At 38.2% G+C, this 21,013-nt stretch overlaps 6 protein-coding genes across 8 annotated transcripts; 4 read left to right on the top strand and 2 right to left on the bottom strand.

Moving 5' to 3' along the window:
• Window positions 1–625: 625 nt before the first annotated feature.
• LOC17896292 (factor of DNA methylation 5) lies at window positions 626–1,778 on the bottom strand. The gene is made up of 3 exons (XM_006302716.2): window positions 1,439–1,778; window positions 1,124–1,336; window positions 626–984 (listed from the first exon to the last, which is right to left on the bottom strand). The coding sequence occupies exons 1-3, from the start codon at window positions 1,673–1,675 to the stop codon at window positions 748–750; spliced, it is 687 nt and encodes a 228-aa protein (XP_006302778.1). The 5' UTR covers window positions 1,676–1,778; the 3' UTR covers window positions 626–747.
• A 939-nt stretch (window positions 1,779–2,717) lies between these two features.
• LOC17894716 (probable CCR4-associated factor 1 homolog 6) lies at window positions 2,718–4,005 on the top strand. 2 transcript variants are annotated; one of them, XM_023787387.1, is made up of 2 exons: window positions 2,718–2,903; window positions 3,033–4,005. In XM_023787387.1, exon 2 carries the CDS (start codon window positions 3,141–3,143, stop codon window positions 3,963–3,965), a length of 825 nt encoding a protein of 274 aa, XP_023643155.1. In that variant the 5' UTR covers window positions 2,718–2,903; window positions 3,033–3,140; the 3' UTR covers window positions 3,966–4,005. The 2 variants fall into 2 exon arrangements, with proteins under 2 accessions (XP_023643155.1, XP_006302671.1); XM_006302609.2 differs by having other exon boundaries at window positions 2,997–4,005.
• A 379-nt stretch (window positions 4,006–4,384) lies between these two features.
• On the top strand, window positions 4,385–7,878 carry LOC17894853 (factor of DNA methylation 5). Of its 2 annotated transcripts, XM_023787855.1 has the most exons (9): window positions 4,385–4,510; window positions 4,601–4,654; window positions 5,009–5,922; window positions 6,008–6,189; window positions 6,283–6,372; window positions 6,484–6,768; window positions 7,007–7,219; window positions 7,340–7,585; window positions 7,836–7,878. In XM_023787855.1, the coding sequence occupies exons 3-8, from the start codon at window positions 5,022–5,024 to the stop codon at window positions 7,574–7,576; spliced, it is 1,908 nt and encodes a 635-aa protein (XP_023643623.1). In that variant the 5' UTR covers window positions 4,385–4,510; window positions 4,601–4,654; window positions 5,009–5,021; the 3' UTR covers window positions 7,577–7,585; window positions 7,836–7,878. The 2 variants fall into 2 exon arrangements, with proteins under 2 accessions (XP_023643623.1, XP_006300857.1); XM_006300795.2 differs by lacking the exon at window positions 4,601–4,654.
• Window positions 7,879–9,168: 1,290 nt separating this feature from the next.
• On the top strand, window positions 9,169–13,637 carry LOC17895159 (glutamic acid-rich protein). Its single transcript, XM_023788294.1, has 14 exons — window positions 9,169–9,535; window positions 9,847–10,050; window positions 10,146–10,327; window positions 10,418–10,544; window positions 10,625–10,822; window positions 10,934–10,984; window positions 11,067–11,819; window positions 11,914–12,012; window positions 12,101–12,174; window positions 12,260–12,311; window positions 12,418–12,504; window positions 12,585–12,628; window positions 12,731–12,805; window positions 12,902–13,637. Exons 1-14 carry the CDS (start codon window positions 9,431–9,433, stop codon window positions 13,362–13,364), a joined length of 2,514 nt encoding a protein of 837 aa, XP_023644062.1. The 5' UTR covers window positions 9,169–9,430; the 3' UTR covers window positions 13,365–13,637.
• Window positions 13,638–15,430: 1,793 nt separating this feature from the next.
• On the top strand, window positions 15,431–17,739 carry LOC17894897 (cinnamoyl-CoA reductase 2). The gene is made up of 4 exons (XM_006302466.2): window positions 15,431–15,776; window positions 15,893–16,078; window positions 16,389–16,741; window positions 17,345–17,739. The coding sequence occupies exons 1-4, from the start codon at window positions 15,504–15,506 to the stop codon at window positions 17,529–17,531; spliced, it is 999 nt and encodes a 332-aa protein (XP_006302528.1). The 5' UTR covers window positions 15,431–15,503; the 3' UTR covers window positions 17,532–17,739.
• Window positions 17,740–17,955: 216 nt separating this feature from the next.
• Window positions 17,956–20,993, bottom strand: LOC17894511 (metal transporter Nramp1). Its single transcript, XM_006301423.2, has 11 exons — window positions 20,815–20,993; window positions 20,426–20,504; window positions 20,276–20,316; window positions 20,069–20,147; window positions 19,887–19,991; window positions 19,676–19,785; window positions 19,399–19,580; window positions 19,067–19,310; window positions 18,752–18,988; window positions 18,560–18,655; window positions 17,956–18,456 (listed from the first exon to the last, which is right to left on the bottom strand). The coding sequence occupies exons 1-11, from the start codon at window positions 20,932–20,934 to the stop codon at window positions 18,148–18,150; spliced, it is 1,602 nt and encodes a 533-aa protein (XP_006301485.1). The 5' UTR covers window positions 20,935–20,993; the 3' UTR covers window positions 17,956–18,147.
• Between the last annotated feature and the right edge of the window lie 20 nt (window positions 20,994–21,013).

The raw sequence follows: 21,013 nt of genomic DNA, 5'->3' as shown, positions 1-21,013 counted from the left end.
CCTCCTTGATGATCTCTTCAACAAGTTTCGCCTTCATAGTTCTTACTCCTTTCCGTCGGCTCTTCAATAACCTCATCCGAGATTATCTTCGTGATCTAAGGTTCTGGATTTCAACTTTTTACAATTGGATTATTTTAGTTTTCCAATTCAACCTTTTTACTATACTCTCTTGGGTTAATTTTTTTTTAACCCTAGACGATAGGTAGAATACAATATGATACGACAAGTGTTGGCCATTAGTGACAATGTAAAGGCCCAATAAACCGTTTTCTCCATACGCATGCATACCAGTTGGTTGAATTGATCGAACCATATATAGAATCCGATAACGTTTAGCTAAGACTAGATGTTGTCATATAAGCCCAATAAAAGACCCATTAATGCATATGACTTAGGCCCATGATACTGCTATGAAAATTCGTGCGTCACCGCCGAGAAAAACCATTCCTGGCAGAGTGTCGCTGGTGGGTCGGAATGTCGGATCCGAAGATCCTTGGCTTAAGGCAAGAATATTGCTAACTAACTTGATAAGGTAGAGGCTTCTTTTTTCACCTAACCTTCTTCGTTTTAATTTCTTTCTTTCACATCTTAGCGATAAGATAATATTAGGAGGAATATATAGGAACCATATAAATGTCAAAGAGAGAAACTCTCCACGAGTTTTGATAGCTTAGTTTATAGATGCAAAACGAGAAGCAATACGAAAGAGGTTGAGGGAGTAAGTTAAAGATCATCCCAAGCAAGCACTTATGGGTGTGCCTTGCGTTTGTGAGTTTTGATGAGCAGTGTCTTCATTTGAGCAATCCCTTCTTTGAGAGTGGCTTTTCTCTCTTCCCTAAAATTCCAGAGTTCCGGAACTACGTACCGGCCACTTGCGTTATACTCGTTGATTTCCTCCAGTGCCTTCTTGACTGCGTTCTTCACTTCTTCACCCCACTCTTGTTTCAATTTCTTAATTTTCTCATCCTCTTCATCCACCACTTCCTGCAAACCGTAAACAATGATATAACCAGAATCAAGACATTTAAAACATGACAGTGAGAGAGAGAGTTAAGAAGAGCCTGGAAAGAAGAATTACATAACACAAAATAAATGGAATATACTATGAGACAGAAACAAAAACCTTGACATTATCTCCAGTCCCCACGTGTTTGAATGGGTGCCATGCAGGATCCTTGAGGTTTTGCAGCCATGTAGAGCGAAGCATAGCATGCTGCTTTGCAGCTTCCTCGCCGGTGAATCTCACCTTGCAAGCTTCAATAAAGGGCTTTTTATCAAGTTCTCCCATGCACTTGACTCTGATCGTGGATCGCTCGCCCGATAATTTTCTCATTTCCTCCCCAAGAGCAAAAGAAAAAGATAGTACTTGTTACATCATGTGAACCTCACATAAGACACACACACGCACACATACATGCAATTATCTATGAAATAATACCTGAATCAATTCCCTGCGTGCTTCTTGATTCTCATGACGCGCTTTTTCGAAGAGGGCCGAGATCCCATCCTTTAACCAGGCTGACTCGAAACGTTCCTCTTCCAACTGTTCGTTCATCTCCTTCTTTACCTTGTCCAACTCTTCATTCTTCTCTGCTATAACTTTCTTCAGCTCTTTGTTTTTCTCCTCCAGCTCTTCACACCTTTCGTTCCATCTTTTCTTCTGCTCTTCGTTCATGTCTTTCGTCTCTCTTTTTTCTTTTATTTTTTAACTGAAGAAGATTTGGGCTGCTTTTTCAGATCTCCTTCAACTTTCGTTCGTCTTCTGCTTTATAGTCGTCTTAAACCACACAGTCTTGCGAGCGTGATATCTAGTATTCGTATCTAAAGCTGTCAATTAGTCTGTCCACCAACCATTGAACGTGCCCAAATGGACAGTTTTATTTAGACTAGCTTTAATGGCAGGATTTTATAGGCAAAAATTGCATAGGAAAGTATCTAGCATAAGATAATTGTATTTTAAGTATATAATTGTATTTTACATATTTTGGATATCTATTCGGTTTTTGTTCGGTATGATTCGGTTTTTGGATACTTTCGGATCTTGAGTATAAGATTCATTCAATTTTTTATTTTTTTGGTTCAGTTTTGGTTCAGTTTTTTTAGGTTTGGTTTCGGTTCTGATTTTTTGCCGAAGACTAAAAAAACAATGCTCACGGAAGAGGAGAAATACAAAGAGCTGTTCCCCGATGCTCAATGGACTCTTCCTATGTTAGTTGAGCGGTTCAGAGGAAGAGTTTATGTTAAAGTCGTGTTTGATAAAGCAAAAGACTGTGATCAACGAGAGATGATGGTCAAGACTTAGACGACGGGGTTTCCTGAAAGAAACAAGTTGGAGATAGAAACAGCCACTGTGGCTAAGTTACAAGCACTTAAAACGAAAGATCAATGGGAGCTTAAGCATCGAATTGTTTCTGATAACTGGTGTCATCTATCGAACCTAGCTAATAATTAATTATAAGATAAAAACGATTCTTATTTCTTAGCAATGATAATCTCGTATTAATATCTTACAGTTATATTTTGGGTACGCATATACTATTGTTTCAGCAATAATGATATTTGAAGAAAGAAAAGATAATGTAGAAAAAAAAAAAAAAAAACCAAATTGTGACGCACAAAAAAAGGAACGATCCTAATAAAGAAAAAGAATTTGTCAGAAAAACAAGAAAACTTGTGGAGAACAAAAAAAAATCGGATTCAGAACAAAGAAAAAAAAACAATAAAAAAAAAGCAGAAAAGGAATTTCGATAAAAATAAATAAATTAATATTATCTCTTCTTCTCGTTCCCATTCATTTTACCCTAAAATCGATAAACCACGGCCACCCACATCGTCCTCTGAAACCCTAGCAACGTCAGATCGCCGCCTTCTGTGTCATCCTTTACTTGGGCTTTGATTTCCAGGTTCGAACATCACCGCCCTTCGTTTATGCCAATTTCTGGGGTTGATTTGTTTGAAATTTGAACATTCGGTTTGCTTCTTATTTGTTACCGCAGATTCTGATGAAACCAGATCGGGTCGTCTACCTCTAGATCCGTTCTAGGTTTTTTTTTTGTAGTTGTTTTGGTTGGATTATTCAGCGTCTTATTATCAGTCCTCATCATCAATCCAGATGCTCCTCAAATCCATCATTCATAGAGATGTCTCTGTTTCTGAAAGACGATTCTATTCAAATCCGCGAAGTCTGGAACGATAACCTTGAAGAAGAGATGGATCTGATCCGAGACGTCGTCGACGATTTCCCTTACGTCGCCATGGACACTGAGTTCCCCGGCATCGTCGTCCGACCTGTCGGAACTTTCAAATCCAACGCCGATTACCACTACGAAACCTTGAAGACCAACGTCAACATCCTCAAGATGATCCAGCTTGGCCTCACCTTCTCCAACGAGCAAGGCAACCTCCCAACCTGCGGCACAGACAAGTATTGCATCTGGCAGTTCAACTTCGGAGAATTCGATCTCGACTCCGATATCTTCGCGGTCGACTCCATAGAGCTGCTCAAACAATCAGGCATCGACTTGGCCAAAAACACACAAGACGGGATCGACTCCAAGAGATTCGCGGAGCTCCTCATGTCCTCGGGGATCGTGTTGAACGAGAACGTGCATTGGGTCACGTTCCACAGTGGATACGATTTCGGATACTTGCTGAAGCTCCTCACTTGCCAGAACCTGCCGGATTCGCAAACAGACTTCTTCAAGCTGATCAACGTTTATTTCCCCACGGTCTACGACATTAAACACCTGATGAAGTTCTGCAACAGCCTTCACGGTGGTCTGAACAAGCTTGCTGAGTTGCTCGAAGTCGAGAGAGTTGGGATCTGTCACCAAGCTGGCTCGGATAGTCTACTCACGTCTTGTACTTTCAGAAAGCTCAAGGAGAATTTCTTCGTTGGTCCTTTGCAGAAATATTCTGGTGTTTTGTATGGACTAGGTGTTGAAAATGGTCAGGTTGCTATCTAAAAACAAAAATAATAAATAAAAAAAATCCCTTAAAAAACTCTCTCTCTTCTTCCAAGTCGTTCTATTAGGAATGCATGATCACAAAATCGGATCAATCTGAAATTTAGGAGAGACCCACCACCAAATTAATTGAAGGACACATGAACAATGAAGATGCATGATCACAATTTTCTGAAATTGAAACTGACTTAGGTCTCATTTCCAGTATTTCTTTGGAAATTGAAATTGAGCAGCAGCTTCCCGAGCCCTCCTTAACAGCGGTAACGGAAAAATAACGGGCAATATCTGAACGGGAAGTGTGTCTGTATAAGTGTATATAGTAACGTTTTTGTGGGCCTAATCTAAGGCCCATTTATGCTGTTACATAGGTCCATTAAAGTTGCTATTAGTCGAGATTGTTTTTAGTTAAGTTTCATCATCTTCGCGCAACTAATCTTGTTCATCGTCTGAGGTTGAGTAGTCACTTCACTCTTTTCCCCGACGGTTGTCATTCTTCAGCTCAATTCCGTCCACGTTTTTGGGTTTCTGTGTGTTGGTTGTTGAAGGTTTGTTCTCATCCGCCTGACTCTGGGTGATTCTTTTGATTTAGGTATAAGCCACTGCCATGTGAGACTTTTAACATTTTTACTTGGCAGATAAAAAGGAGCTTCTTTGATCGTAAAACGCATTCTTAGAGGAAACGTGTCTGGGTAACTTTTAATGGTGTTTCTGGGTTATTTCTTTGTTTGCTGCGAATCTGCTGATTTTGGTGAAGGATATATAGCCTTTTCTAGGGTTTTTCTGCGGTTACCATATTTGTAACTTGTCTGTGATATTTATTGCATTTTTACTAGTTGTTATTGTTCGTTAGCAGTTGCAACGTCATGGTTTGATTTCTTACATTCAGTTTTGTTGCCAATTTTATTTTACTATGATTGCAATTGGTCTTCACATCTGCATTTGCCTGTTCATCTATCTACTGCTTCTCTTTGTTTTGTTTTGTTTCTTAGATCTGTCCTTTATCAACCATTCCCAAAAATCTGGTTTGAAACTCTGAGTTACAGGCCACCTGCTAGGATGGATAGCAGTTCTGAAGAAGAGTCAGAGATCAGTGAGTCTGAGATAGATGTCTATTCTGATAAACCTTACGAGCTAATAAAAAATGGGCATTACAAGGTTAAGGTGAAGGACACATTCAGGTGCCCCTTCTGCTCAGGGAAGAAGAAGCAGCATTACAAGTATAAGGAGCTACTTGCTCATGCGTCTGGTGTTGCCAAAGGATCTGCAAGTAGAAGTGCTAAGCAGAAAGCAAATCACTTCGCCTTGGCAAAATACATGCAGAACGAGCTTGCTGCTGATGCTGATGTCCCACGCCCACAAATTCCCTCGTCCTCATCAAAGCAAGGTCAAGCAGTTGTGGATGACATTTATGTCTGGCCTTGGATGGGGATTGTCATCAACCCGGTTAGAAGAACTGATAACAACAAATTGCTCCTTGATTCAGCCTATTGGTTGAAGAAGCTCGCCAGATTCAATCCTCTTGAAGTGAAAACCCTTTGGCTTGAGCAGGAATCCGTAGTTGCTGTCTTTCCTCTGTTTAGCAGAGGTATGAGTGGATTTAAGAGTGCGACAGAGCTTGAGAAGGAATATGAGATTAGGGGCTGCGGCAAAAAGAACTGGCGTGATAAAAAAGGAGACTGGACGTCTAAGGCCTACGGTTGGTGCGCACGTGCCGATGACTACAATTCTCAAGGGTCGATAGCAGAGTACCTGTCCAAAGTAGGAAAACTGAAAAGCTTCTCTGATATCTGCAAGGAGGAAATTCACAATAAGAATAGTTTGGTGGATGATCTGGCGAATAAAATTGATATGACAAATGAGTATCTGAACAAGGTCCAGTACAAGTGCAATGAGAAAGCGATCTCTCTGCGCAGGGTTCTAAAAGAGAAAGACGAGCTGGACCGAGTTTATAAAGAAGGTTTGTACTGAAATTTATTGCTTATGTTTCACCCGGATGCTTCAGAATTTAGGTTTGTGACTCTTCTCTGTACTTTTCTCTCCAGAAACAAAAAGAATGCAGGAGTTTTCACGGGACAATATCAACAGGATCTTTAGAGAAAAAGAGAGGCTGAGCAATGAACTGGAAGCTAAGATGAATGCTCTGAAGATTTGGTCCAAACAATTGGACAAGAAGCAAGCACTAACTGAACTGGAGAGACAAAAGCTTGATGAAGACAAGAAGAAGGTAATATTTTGTCATTATAGTATACTTATGCGTTGATATTTTCCAGGGTACTGAATCTACTGATGATCATTTTGTTTTCCCTTGTTATGGCAGAGCGATGTCATGAACTCCTCCCTCCAGCTGGCTTCACAGGAACAGAAAAAGACAGATGATCGTGTCTTGACACTTGTGGAAGAACACAAGGTCTGTTTTCAGTAAATCGTCAATATAGATCTATCTGTTCGTCTCAAGTTACAATAAAATTTTGTCTTGCCTATGTTTAAAGATTCCAACTTTCTTCTTTCTGAACTCCAGAGGAAAAAAGAAGAGACTTTAAACAAGATCCTTCAGCTTGAGAAGGAGTTAGATGGCAAGCAGAAACTTCAAATGGAGATTCAGGAGCTGAAAGGAAAGCTGCAAGTCATGAAGCATGAGGATGAAGATGACGAGGATGTGAAGCAGAAAATGAAGGAGATGAAGGAACAACTAGAAGATAAGTGTTCTGAGTTAGAAGATCTAGAGGAAACTAACTCAGCTCTCATGATTAAAGAACGCCAAAGCAATGATGAGATACAAGAAGCCCGTGCATTATTGACTACGGTATATATTTTAAATGCTTCCATATTTTTGGGTGAGAGTGAAATGTTGGTGACATGGTTAAACGCTAATTAGTATGATGAGGATGTACAAGGGTGATTTCCAAAATGCTTTAGGATTCTGTCAAACAGCTTCACATATACTCTCCACGATATATAGTCCAGAATCTGTGATTAGTTCCAACAGCCATTGTGGAACCTGGGATGTGTGATAAATTGTTTGCATGTTTTGGGGTTTTCAGGAATTGAGAGAACTGTTGAGTGAGCGAACCACCATCAGAGTAAAGAGGGTGGGGGAACTTAATGAAAAGCCTTTCATGAAAGCATGCAAGCAGAGATTCACAGGCGAAGAAGCTGCAGTGCAGTATGCCATACTTTGCTCGAAATGGCAGGAAAACCTCAAGGATTCAGCGTGGCAACCATTCAAACATGTGGGGACTGGAGACAAAATGAAGGTTTGCTATGTGCCTCATGTTACATCAATGATTTCTTTGATGTTGGCCCTCTGTCTCACTTCACGAGTCTTTATTCTAGTGAACTAGTAGTGATGATGTTGTATTACGGGAATGGTGTAGGAAGTGGTGGATGAAGAAGATGAGCAAATCAAGAATCTGAGAGAAGAGTTGGGAGAAGAAGTGAAGAATGCAGTGAAGATAGCACTTGAGGAGCTGAATGAGTTTAATCCTAGTGGCCGCTACTCAGTCCCAGTACTGTGGAATTCCAAGCAAGGAAGAAAAGCTTCACTGAAAGAAGTGATTGATTACATGACGCAGCAGCTCAAAATTCTCAGAAAACGTAAACGAGCAGCCTAAACTTAATAGGTAATCCCCATTTCGTTCTTTATTTTGTACTTTTGTAGCATTGTTTTCTCATTGATCTTGGGTACACAAAGAATCTTAACCTTGACATAGATTTTTGATTATGCATTGGTAAAGTCTACAGAGAAGTTTTGTGCCATAACTTGCACTTATATTATGAAGGGATTTTGAGCTGGTTTGTGCTATGGTCATATCTGAGTTCAACTTGTAAAGAATATTACTGAAACGAAGTTGTTGTCTTCTTTTGTTGCAGGAAACAGAATATATGCAGGAGGGAAAAAAAAAAGAGAGAGAGAAAAATAGAACCGTTTTAATTTAGGTAAATTAATAAATTCAAGAAAACTTGTATGGAAAGTAGTGTTGAGGGGCTAATTCTTAACTCTCTTATCTGACATATGTATTTAGTGAAAGGCCCACTGTTGCTACTAAACAGGCCCAATAAGTTGTAATGAGTGAGTTTTATTTTATATATATTAAAAAAAAAAACTTACAAGGATCTAAAGTATTTTACGAGCAGGTTATTAGCAGAGTCGTCTCATTCCGAAACTTAATTTTGCGAGGCTAATAATGCGTTTCGAGTTTATTCGGTGTGATGATTTGTTGAAGTGTTTGTCTTTCGATTAAGGCGTGTGAAACTAATTAACTGTGCAGATAAATCGAGATTTCTTCTGATCCCTATTCACCACCAGGCACGCTGCACGCATTCATATAGGAAACATCATGTCTGGTTGCAATTTCTACTACGCTTATGTTGGATCGCTATAGAGCTTTGTTATGTTTGTCATGTGATGTTCTGTCTTGGGTTTTTGTCTTAAAGTTAGATAGATGCTTGTAATGACCAATGTATCTTCTGACAGCTCTGCAAGATCGAATCAGAAGGCAATGCTAGGAAAGTGGTTGGATGTTCTAGTGTTGTAATTAAGGTAAAGAAGAGACCTTATGCTCAAAACATCCATAGCTCAATACCAGTATCTGGTCATCACACTTGTGAGTGAATGCTTGCTTTTGCTTATTGCATGATTACGGAGAGAAAACAAGTGCCATCAACATCGTAAGAAGCATCTAGAGTCTCACTAAATGTCAAATGCAAGAACAGACATGAGTTTCCCTTGTGGTATGTTATGATGTTATTATGTAAGGCTCGACTCTACCAAGTTCCAAGACCCTTCACGATTTGCCTTTTCAGAAGCCATCTTTGCTCACGTTTTGGTGCTTTTTTTCTATGAAGCCAATTGTCATGATTATTGAATCAAGTAAGAAAAGTGATCTTAAACTTTGATGATAAGAAGGCGGGAACATGTGTTATTTTTAGTTGGTCAATAATATACATGTACAGAATCTTTATTTGTAGGACTTTGCTTCGTTCTTCTTCTCCAGATTCAACTTTTTAATATTTTTACCCGAATCACTCATCCGAATCTGTGCACCTGTCTAGACAAAATAAAGAACAATTATGGAAACAAATTTATGATTCAACACAATCTAGATGTTCGTTCCCTGACAAAGAAAATAAAAGAACGAAAAAAAAAATTAAAAAAAAGAAAACCTAAATTTCCATAATTGATGTCTCTTATTGAATCGGTGGTACCACTTGCCTTATATTTTTACCAGTTTGAGATGATTCTAGTTTTGTAATTAGTAGTAATATATAAGTGAAAATTTGCATGTTTAACCACACCGCTTAACCTCAGAATCACCCGAAAGTTGTCTTCTTTTCTTGCTCTCTCTGACCTTAGGATTTGAAGCGTTGCCGTCAACTACAGGTTTTTTTTGGTGGGTTGGTTTGATTACGTTTTTTAGGGTTTTGAAAGTTTGAGGATTTCTGGGGAAGAAGAAGAAGAAGAGGGAATGACTATTATTGTTGGATTGGACGATCTTTCGAAAGCACTCATCGATGCTGGAAAGAATCTTCTTAGCCCTCCTCCAACTGACGAGCTTCTTACTCTTCTCGATGTACAAATTCTCTTCTCTCCAGTTTCTTTGATTCTTCATTCCAAAAAAAAATCGTTGCTTTATCCATCTTTGTCTTAGAGTTTTGGTGAAAAGATCCCTGCTAGGGTTGGATTCACGAAATGCGATTAGGGTTTCTCTTTCTTGCCGATAAGGGAAGCTGTATTGTTGGTTTTAGTTAAATGTTTGGTCAAATCTTGGTGCTTTTAGGTGAATTCGTTGCATTTTCTTGGATGTCCAACTTGTTAATTTGGTTAAAGGCGAATCCTTTTTCAAGCTTCTGTTGGATTTCTGATTCAATTTCTCTGGCGTAGGAAACTGAGTCTCTGCTTCGAAATGTGGACCAAGATCCACCGGTGTCAATGCAAAGTGCCCTTCTTCCATCCAAGAATGCTTTGGTATCAGTTGACCTTTTAAGCCATCCTGATTCTGATGTTAGGGTTTCAGTTTTGTCTTGCTTAACCGAAATTGTGAGGATAACGGCCCCAGAAGCTCCTTACAGTGATGATCGAATGAAGGTATTACCAAATCAAGTTCCGGTAATTGTATTCAGTTCAATCCCTCTCTCTCTCTGTAATGCTCTGTTGGTTTCTAATTCTTTGGTATTTTACAGGATATCTTCAGGTTGACAATTGAAGCTTTCGAGAAACTATATGATGCGTCCTCTCGCAGTTATAGGAAAGCAGAGTCTGTTCTTGATAATGTTGCAAAGGTCAGATCATGCTTGGTGATGTTGGACTTGGAATGCTATGACCTCATTCTACATATGTTTCAGAAGTTCTTGAAAATCATAAGGTAGATTAGGTATACAAAACCTTATTTTCAATATCTGAGAAAGTTTTTAGATCATATATAGACTGAATGTGGTTTTGGTGCATCTAATAGACCTGATCATCCTCAAGTGGTGCTTTCGTCAATGGAGATCATAATGATTACAATAATAGATGAAATCGAAGATGTATCCACAGATTTGCTTGATATCCTCTTAGCAAACGTCAAAAAGGAAAATCAGGTAAGGTTTCTTCCTATTTCAAGTTAAACTATCTTGCAGTCATATAACTTGGGTTGATTTGTAATCTTTCAATGTCTTAGGATATTTCACCAATGTCTTGGAGTCTTGCGGAGAAGGTTCTTAGTAGATGTGCACGTAAACTTAAACCATACATCATCGAAGCTTTGAAGTCTACAGAGACCAGCTTGGATATGTATTCTCCAGTAGTTTCGTCCATATGCCAGAGTGTTTCTGACACAACTAAAGTCCACAATACAGTTAACACCAAGGAAAATGAGGTATTCGTGATACTCTGAGTTCTTTGCTTTGATGGTGGATTGAGTTCTTATATGGTCAAATCTTGTAATCTCATATTCTATACGTTACAAGCTATATTTTCCATGGTTCAGGCTGCTGAAACGACGTTGAGGAGACGAGTAACCGCAAGTGGTTCACTAGAGGTATTATATTTGGCGAGCTTGTTTATTTGTAGAGTTTCAGCATCTTTTAATAGTGTTGGTATAACTAAATAGCTTGATCTAGGAGAAATTGGGCTGGGGGCATTCTCGCAACGAGATCCTTTCTAAAAGTAATTCCAAGAGACCTGCAAGAGATGGAACCCGACAAATCGATGAAAAGGACAAAGTTAGAAATGGAAACAATTCTAGTTTGTTGAGACAGAGTCTGAAGCAAGTGCGGTCAGAAAGTACAGATGCAGAAACAGAATTAGGAATTACAGGGAAGAGAGGACGGAAACCCAATTCTTTGATGAATCCGGAGGATTATGACATTTCTTGGCTTTCCGGAAAAAGAGATCCTGTAAGGACGTCTTCATATAAAAAGTTCCAGAAAAAAGGATCTGGGGGAGAATCATCACTTGGAAAGGTGTCTGCCAGGAAAACACCTCTGCTTAAAGAAACTTCCCCAACCACTAGTAGGGCTCTGACAGGTTCACTTAAACGAAGCCGGTTTAAGATGGATGAGAGTGATTATGATTCTGATTCTCTTTCTTCACCGAGATTGAAGAAATTGGCGTCATGCTTCCGGGATGAAGAGCACCATAAAGAAGAATCTAACCAAGAGGAAGATGACAGAAAGATTGGAAACTCCCGCAAAAAGACTAGGTCCCAAAATGGTTTAGAGAAATGTCAGAAGACAGCCAAGAAGAATCCAATCGTAGAAGCTAAGATTGTAAATTCCAGTGGAAAGAGATTATCAGCTCGCTGGGATGCTAAGAGAAAGAATTTAGAACGTGCATCCCTAGATACTCCTGTTCCACAATCATCAAAGAGAAAGGTCTAAAACGAGACTATCATAGATTTCTCTTGTCAAAACAAATGATACTGTTAAATGTTTTGTGTTAAATTTCTCGTTTGGATCAACTGTGCAGAAGATGGTTTCTCAAGTTACAGCCACAAAATTGTCTGACGAATCTGAAGAAACTCCAAAGAGCCATCCGACAAGGAGACGAACAGCAAGAAAAGAAGTGGTATATAAGAAGCTTTGTCACCTTCTCTCCCCATTTTTAGCCATTGATTCTCACGTATCTGTTGATATATGAATTTCCATCTTTTCAGGAGTCTGATACAAATGGCTTTGGTGAGGAGTTGGTCGGTAAGAGAGTTAATATTTGGTGGCCACTCGACAAGACGTAAGTGTACCGTAGACTTGAAGGTTCTTATTTCCAAGTGCACTGTAATCTTTTGCTTTTCCGTTGATGGTCTTGCACTGTGTAGGTTTTATGAAGGCGTCATAGATTCTTATTGTACTCGTAAGAAAATGCATCGGGTGAGAGAATATATCTGACCTGCTATTCAACTGTGTTCCTCCAGTTAGAATTGTGCCTGTTTCTTAGTTGATTCATATGGAATATTTGTTCCCCCACTGATTACAGGTAATATATTCTGATGGAGATTCGGAGGAGCTTAATCTCATTGAGGAACGCTGGGGGTTAGTCAAAGATCACACTTCTGACGATGAGGTACAAGTTTCTTCTTTTTGTTTTGGAAGAAAGTGTATTTGCCGTGCTTAATGTTTTTTTTTACCACAATCGGTCAGCAGGATAAGGAGGTTGATCTGCCAGAGTCCATTCCTTTATCTGACTTGTGAGTAAAACGGTTAATTACTGTGATCTGTGTAAATTTGCAATATTATCTCCTATGGCCTTTAATAGCAATTGTCTTCTCTGGTTCTTAATGATGTTGCAGAATGCAGAGACAGAGAGTCAAGAAAAGCAAAAACGTGGCAGCGTCTGTGGAACCGACGAGTTCCTCAGGTGTAAGGTGTGAAAATTTACTAGAAACCAAGTTAATTGTTTATATGATTCATGATTCCTTGTTCTTAGTAAAATTGGTTTTTGTAAATTTTTATGGTGATAGATCCTCCAGTAGAACACTCCATATGAAGAAGGATATTGGCAAAAAGTTAAAGAAACAAGTTGAAAAAACAGTAGGAGAAGGAAAGAATCTAAGATCGTTGAGAGAGTTAAATGCTGAAACTGACAGAGCAGCAGAAGAGGAGGAAGTGAGTCTGGAAGCTGCTGAAACTGACAGAAGAGAAGAGCAGCAGGAATACGAAGATGATTGTAGCGAGAAGCAAGAACAATCCGAATATAAAGGTGTAGAAGCTGAAGCTAAGGAAGAAGAGAAACAATTTGAAAGTGAGAGTGAGAGTGGGAGGAGCCAGGACTCAGAGTCAGAAGAAGAGCCGAAGTGGAGAGAAACAGATGATATGGAGGATGAAGAAGAAGAAGAAGAAGAGAGAGAGGAGGTTGATGATAAAGGGGCAAACACAAGCTTTTCGGAGATTGAGAAAGAAGAGGACGAAGAGAAAGAGTCATGAAGGACAGTTATACAGTTAGGGAATTTGTAATGAAAAACCAGTTCCAAAAAGATTCTTTCTACTTAGACTCTTTGCTTTTTTCTTTAATTTTATGTCTTTGTAGATTGTTATTTGAAACTAGTTCGAGATGGCGTCACCTGGTTTGTGTTGTGTCTACTAAAGTTGCTTGAGAGAGTTTGTGACATTGAGTTGTTGTAATTAGAAGTCCATACCTATATCGTTGTCATTTAATAACTACTAGTAATATACAACATGGTAATGATGTGCCACGTTTATCTTGTCGGTTAATAAAATCATTTACCATTTGCTGCGACTTTTAGGATTCTGAAGTCATAGAGAAACCACTTGGAAATTGTCTATATGAGTACAACAAGAGTTTACAAATTGATTCAACCCATCTTGGACTGGACCGCGTGAATGGGAGACACTATTCTTTTTTCTTGTCCACCCACTATTCTTAAATCAGTTGTCAAAAACGAAAACAAATTGACTTGAAACAAAATCATCCATCATCTTAATTTCTTGTTAGAAAACAAAAAACAATGATAGATGTATTAACTTGAAACATTGTTCAAAGATGACTTATAAAGAAAGAAAGACTTTGCAAAACTAAAAGGTTTGCATACAAGAAAAAGAGAGCGTTTTGCTCCAAATTAATAAATGCGAGCATGCAGTAACTTGTACGATTTGGGTTTTATGTCAAACAAAACAAAAGAAAAACTAAAATGATTTGCTTTACTTCTGTCTCTTATTTTTTGTTTGATCTGTTTTGGACCATCTTGGTTTTACTACACTTATCAGCTAATGTAAATGTATTAGTAGTATACTTTTAATTTTCTCTAACTTTATATAATAACTATTATATTATTAATCCCTCTTTCTTATCTTTTTCAAAATTCGTAAAATCGAAAAGGCATATAAATCTAGTGGTCAAGAATGATGTACTTACCTTTTTGAAAAACAAAAAAATATATATATATATATATAAAAACGAATCTCATTTTATCATATGACAAACATACATCAACTTTTTAATCTTTGGTTAACAATTTGAAATATACAAACGGATATAGAGAGGAGATAGGTTCAGGGGAACTTTCTTAATTAGTAAAAAAGAGGTTGGGGCCTAGATTTGAAGTCAAGGGTCAATCTTCTCAACTACTCATCAGTTGTGTTCTTTTTTTTTTTATTTTTAAGTTAATTACGGGAATATATTATACTAATACATAGTTAAGATAAGATAATGATACTAAAAGGGAAACTAAATAAAAATAAATAATAAAAAGCATTATTGCTCATAGATTTGTCATTTGCTGTGTAGTAGATCTTATAAAAGAGCGTACGTACGATTACTAAATTTTTATTAAGGTCTTCTAGAACTCCATATACGACGTATTTGAATAACGTACTGGATAGAGTTTTTTTTAAAAATTTTTTTTAAAGAGAAATAGTCTTTTTCCTTTTCTGAGTTTTCCTTTTCTTACTAGTTATTTAGCAAGTTTGTTTCTTTTGTTGTTAAAACTTATTTAGCAATTTCGTATCAAAATCTTAAAAGTTAAAGCCATCATGTGCGAAAATACAATAAAAATAAAATGAAATGTAAAAGTCAGATTCACAACATCTTCAATTGACCATTTTGATGCATTTACACTTATGATCACCCTTAAGCTTTAAAACCAATGTACTGCTCTAGCTAGTGTAATAAGAATATATCAAAGTAAAAAATAAATATTAATCCCAATAATTCTTCATTTACCAAACCCACACTCTTTTAATAAATCAGAACAAAACAATATATATATATATATATATATATATATATATAAGTTTTGAATAAATCAGAACAAAACAATATATCTAAGGTTTTCTGTTTGTTCTTTTTTTTCCATATATATATATATATGGATATCATATACGACAGTAGTAAGACTCACCAACTCTTTACCATGGTTTGGTGAAACACGGTACAGTAATTAAAGAGAGGAAAAAACGGTAACTCCTTTTGTGGTCTATAAATACAAATCACAAGTCTCTCCTCAAACGACACATCATTATAACATTCTTACTCTCTTAACCCCTTTGAAGACCTTCTAAATCAATCAGAGGCTTTTCTAGCTCCTTAAAGGCAAAAAAAGAAAGATGCCTATGGACGGGAAACTCGTCTGCGTCACCGGAGCCGGCGGCTACATTGCTTCGTGGATCGTTAAGTTACTCCTAGAGAGAGGCTACACCGTTAGAGGAACCGTAAGGAACCCATCTGATCCCAAGAACAATCATCTCAGAGAGCTTCAAGGAGCCAAAGAAAGACTCACTCTTCACAGTGCAGACCTTCTCGACTACGAAGCTCTCTGTGCCACCATCGACGGCTGCGATGGCGTTTTCCACACCGCTTCTCCGATGACCGACGATCCCGTAAGTTACTCATTTTGTAAATTTGGTTTATCCCTAGAACACCAACGTACAGAGGAGTTTTACTTAATTGCTCTCTCAGCTTCCTAGTTTTAATTTCTTAATTAATAATTATTTAGGCAACAATGTTGGAGCCGGCGGTGAACGGAGCTAAGTTTGTGATCGACGCGGCGGCTAAAGCCAAGGTCAAACGCGTGGTTTTCACGTCATCAATTGGTGCTGTTTACATGAACCCTAACCGTGACCCTGAAACCATAGTCGATGAAAACTGCTGGAGTGATCTCGATTTCTGCAAAAACACAAAGGTATATATATACTTCTTTTTTATTTTATTTTATCTTTTTTTTTAGCTATATTGAACTTTTTTGTTTTATGTTTAGCAATTTAGTACTGTATGCGCCACCAGTTTCAGAGATGAGATAAATCACGTAGATGCAAGGAAACCAATTAAGAGCTATATATATATTATAGTTCACATACTAGAATCGAATATGTGGCTGTAATATATAAAAAGCATAGGCCCTTTAGCCTCAAAAACCAAGACCAATATTGTTCTTCGGCAACATGCGAATCGATATAATATTCCTAAATATATTTGTTCTTTGACCCTTGTAGAATTGGTATTGCTACGGGAAGATGGTGGCGGAACAATCTGCATGGGAGACGGCGAAAGCCAAAGGTGTGGATTTGGTTGTGCTAAATCCGGTTCTAGTTCTTGGACCACCTCTCCAGTCAGCAGTGAACGCTAGTCTAGTCCATATTCTCAAGTATCTCACCGGCTCAGCAAAGACCTACGCTAACTTGACTCAGGTCTATGTGGACGTCCGTGACGTGGCACTAGGCCATGTTATGGTCTACGAAGCACCCTCCGCCTCAGGCCGCTACATCCTTGCCGAGACTGCCCTTCACCGCGGCGAGGTTGTTGAGATTCTGGCTAAATTCTTCCCAGAGTATCCACTTCCCACCAAGTAAGTCAACCTTTGGCTCTTTGACAATACTTTGGTCCATCATTTATCAAAGTCAACACAATTTAGTCGGTCCAATAAATACAACCTTGGATTCACAGCACCACTAACAAATTACGACTTGGAGTTCTTGAACATCTATCCAAAATTATATTTAATTAGTTAGGATAAAAGGGACATAAGTGGTATTTGGTATTAATGATTGTGATGACTCTTGTCCCATTTCCCCTATATTTTAATGTTAGCACTTGTGGATGTGGTGAGATTGGTGTCATGGTGTGTACTAACTCTCACATCACAAAATCCATGTCATCTATCACCTACTGCTGACATCGAGATCTTATATGTACACGTGTTTGGGTAATGTGTTTTGTATGATAAATCGTAAAAACTGTAGTCTTGCTGATGGGTCAAATTCCATTTGACAAACACGGGAGTGTGAGCGTTTTTTCTTCACCTACTCCAATGTTTGGTCACTAGCTTTATGACTTCTGTCTCTTTTAGTTAGTTCAATAATAGTTTATACGTTACTTTAAAGTGATATACAAGAAATACTGCCCACATTTCGTATTCGTATTAACATATTGTGTGTTTTGATGTGATTAGGTGTTCGGACGAGAAGAATCCGAGGGCAAAGCCATACAAGTTTACTACCCAAAAGATAAAAGACTTAGGCTTAGAATTTAAACCCATTAAGCAATCTCTTTACGAATCTGTCAAAAGCTTGCAAGATAAAGGTCACCTTCCTCTTCCTCAACATTCGAACCAAAACGAAGTCATAATCGAATCTTAGAACACGATCACGACCCTAGAATCTGGTCATACCCACATGAAAAGTTTTATTCCAAAGTTATACATACGTTTGATTTTGACTTAATTATTGTTTAATCTTAAATCACTATATATATATAGCTCATCGTTCTTTCTTTCTTTGGTTGTAATCGAGAATATGTAAGGAATATGTATGATATGGTAATGGAAGCAATGGTTTTTTATTATTATTTGAGGTGTATTATATTTCCTATGAGACTGATTTTAAAAAAACATACAAAGCAGTTCTTATAAGGTCGAAGAACCTTTTCCACGAATACTACTACCGAAACTTGGTATGGGTTTAATTATTGTTTAAACTTAAATAATTATATTTATAGCTGAATTGTTCTTTGTTTTTTTTATTTGTTTGGTTGTAATCGAGAGTATGTTGCATATATGTATGATATGATAATAGAAGCAAAGGTTTTATTGATGTATTATTAGAAGATACGATTGTTCCTATGAGAATCTAATTGAAGTAAGAAAAGAAAAAAAAAGACACAAACCGATTAAGGGACCTTCAGTACTATCAAAAGGTCTTTGTGAACTCGTTGGTTTGGTTCTAATTTTATTGGAGTCGTCGTTTTATGAAAGATTCAATCAACTTCAGACGTAGACACTTTATTAGGTAACTGCATGTTGACGATGTCTTGTCTTGGAAGTGTCTCCACATTTTGTGAGTTTCTTGAGGAAAGAAGAGGAGAGGCTTCTTTGTTTTTCCGGAAAACAAGGTACGCTATGGAGGCTAAATAGATAGCAATGCCTGCGAACCCAAGAATCCCACAGAAGATGACGGCCACAAGCTTCATATGACTATGGATAAGCAGCTTGATGAAACTGCTTACTAGATAGTATATGTTTATCCCCATGATTAAACTACCAATGACCCAAGTCAAAGCTGAAACCTGCCAAGAAAGGAACATATGAAATTAGAGACCGATGAAACGTTTTTCATCTTCTTCTTTTATTCTTCGGTTACATGAAAATGTGCTTGATTGTGTAACATACCGCCTTTGGATTGACGTGGGAACCCATCTTGGTTTTGCAGCTAGTAAATTTGAGGAGAGGAACCAGCGCGAACGGGAGCTCAAAAGATAAGATCATCTGATTAAAGGTTTATTCAGTTAGTATTCTGATTTTGTGTATGAAGTCATATATATATTACACATCATGATTAGAGATATAAATTGATTCTGGTACCGAGGCAATGATGATTAACTTTCCGGCTCCAGCAGAACCACCAATGAGAGCAACAATCAGACTCGGGATTATAGCTAAGCACCTTGTTAGTAAGTTTCTGAGCCACGGCTCGAGTCTTAGATCAAGAAAGCCCTGCATAACGTATTGTCCAGCATAAGTTCCGGTTATGGTAGAGCTCTGACCGGAAGCAAGAAGTGCGATCGCAAATAGCTTTGAGCTCCACTTGCCCACGACGTTCTGTTTGAAAACAGAGGAAGTAAAGTTACTTAATAATTATGAAATATTTATGGATAGAAACGAAAAAAAGCACTTTACCCGTAGCAGAAACGATGCCTTGTTCAAGTCCAATTCCTCACAGTTAGCTCGATCTTCGGAGCTCAAGTTGGGGGCGTTACAAACAGCACCACTTACTGATATCACAGAGACGTTGATGAGAAAGGCCACCATAAGAGCCAAGCCGCTTTCAATCAAGTAGAACCTGCAAGCTTCCTTGATACCAGAAGCAGAACGAGGGATTTTTCTAGAGAGAACCAAGGCCGAGTGGAGGAAAAGATTGTGCCTGTGCAAAAGCAGATGGTGTCAGAAGATTACTTGAAAAGAAATCTGAAGATGGATAGGGTGAGGACTGAGGAGAGAGTGAAGCTTACGGCATAACCATGGCTCCGAGCAAAGAGATGGCGAGACCAGTTGCGCCGTTTCCTTTAAGTTGAGGAACAAAGAGACCATGTAGGACTTCTCCTGGGTCTGGCTTTGAGTAGTGGAGCTCAACGAAGAAGCATATAGCAATTGTGAACACAAGAAATGCTATCAAGAACTCCAGCTTTCTCACCTGTAAATTCCCCCCCCCCCCCCCCCCAAGAATAAGAATTTAACCAAACATAGCAAAAGGCACCATGGAATGACAAAAGAGTGAAAAAGTAATACCCCGTATTTTTGAAGGGCGAGAAGAATCAGCGTACTCAAGCCTGTCAGGAGGACACCAATCCATACCGGTATGCTAAAGAGCATGTTCAGAGCAAAAGCTGTTCCGATCACTGCAAAAACAAAAGGAAACCATTATGTGACAACAATTAGTATAAACAGAAAAAGTAGATAGAATCCGACTAGCTAAAAGGCTCTAAAAGGAGTAAAGAACCTTCAGGTATGTCACAAGCGACAACTGCAATTTCTGCAACGACCCATAACAGAAAGTTTGGAACTTTGGAGTACTCAGCTCGACATTGCTCAGCTAAATGTTTTCCTGTGATCATCATTGTACGCGGAATTTAGTAAAATAAAAGAAAGAGAGCAGACTTATTGTGGTCGAAAGAGTTAAACCTGTGACGACACCAAGATTAGCAGCAAGAGATTGAATCACCAAAGCCGCGCACGAAGCCACCAATATGATCCAAAGTAACTGTTTTTTTAATTTTATTTTACAGAGGAATCAAGAATTCGAAAAAGTAACTATTATAAGCCAAAGTCGAAAAGAAAAAGTAATTAAAAAAAAAAAAAAAAAACAGAGAGGGTACTGTAGGAACGGACCTCATACTTGTACTGTGCTCCAGATTGCAGATCAGTCTCAACTGCAAACAAACACGAGAAGAAGAAGCATTAATCAATCTAAAATCTTTAGAGAAATTATAATTTAAAAAAAAAAAAAAGAAGAAAGAAGAAGAAGAAGAGTGAAATTACAATTTCCAGGATCGATATATGCGATGGAAACAAGGAAACCAGGGCCTAAGTAAGCAAAGAAATTCTTCCAGCTCTTCTTCTGCATTTTACAAATATAAATAAATCAAAACAATCTCTCATAGGGAGAATCAAAGAGATTCTCTGTGTGTAAAAATTTATTGGAGTCTGATAAGTTGTTGACTCAGAAAGCGAAATCTTGACTGAGAAACTGTTCATACACTTAGCTTGGTTAATTACTAATAATCAAAATGAAGGTAAAACAAGAATCAGATTTATCAAAGGTTTTTTTTTTTATGGTTAAGTAGGCATGTAGCAGTAGTGTGTGTGTGTATTCCTAAATCTTGAGATTCTGCATATATTGTTGTGGTATGAGGAAAAAGGAAGCAAACCTCAGAGACAATAATCTGATGGGAATCATCAGAGTTGTCGATGAGGGGAGAGTTAGAGAAGCTTCTGTTACCGCCAGAACTGGAAATGAATTGAGACCGTCCAGATCCTGTAGCCGCCATACCCGTCCGTCTCTCCTTCCTTCTTAATCTCTCTCTCTCTCTCTCTCTCTCTCTCTCTCTCTCTCTCTACTACTACTAC

The sequence above is a fragment of the Capsella rubella genome, unplaced genomic scaffold (genome assembly GCF_000375325.1).
Source record: "Capsella rubella cultivar Monte Gargano unplaced genomic scaffold, Caprub1_0 scaffold_2, whole genome shotgun sequence".
In the NCBI taxonomy this organism is placed as follows: Eukaryota; Viridiplantae; Streptophyta; class Magnoliopsida; order Brassicales; family Brassicaceae; genus Capsella; species Capsella rubella.
The sequence above is the reverse complement of the archived record's forward strand: the minus strand, read 5'-3'. Positions and strand labels throughout refer to the sequence as shown.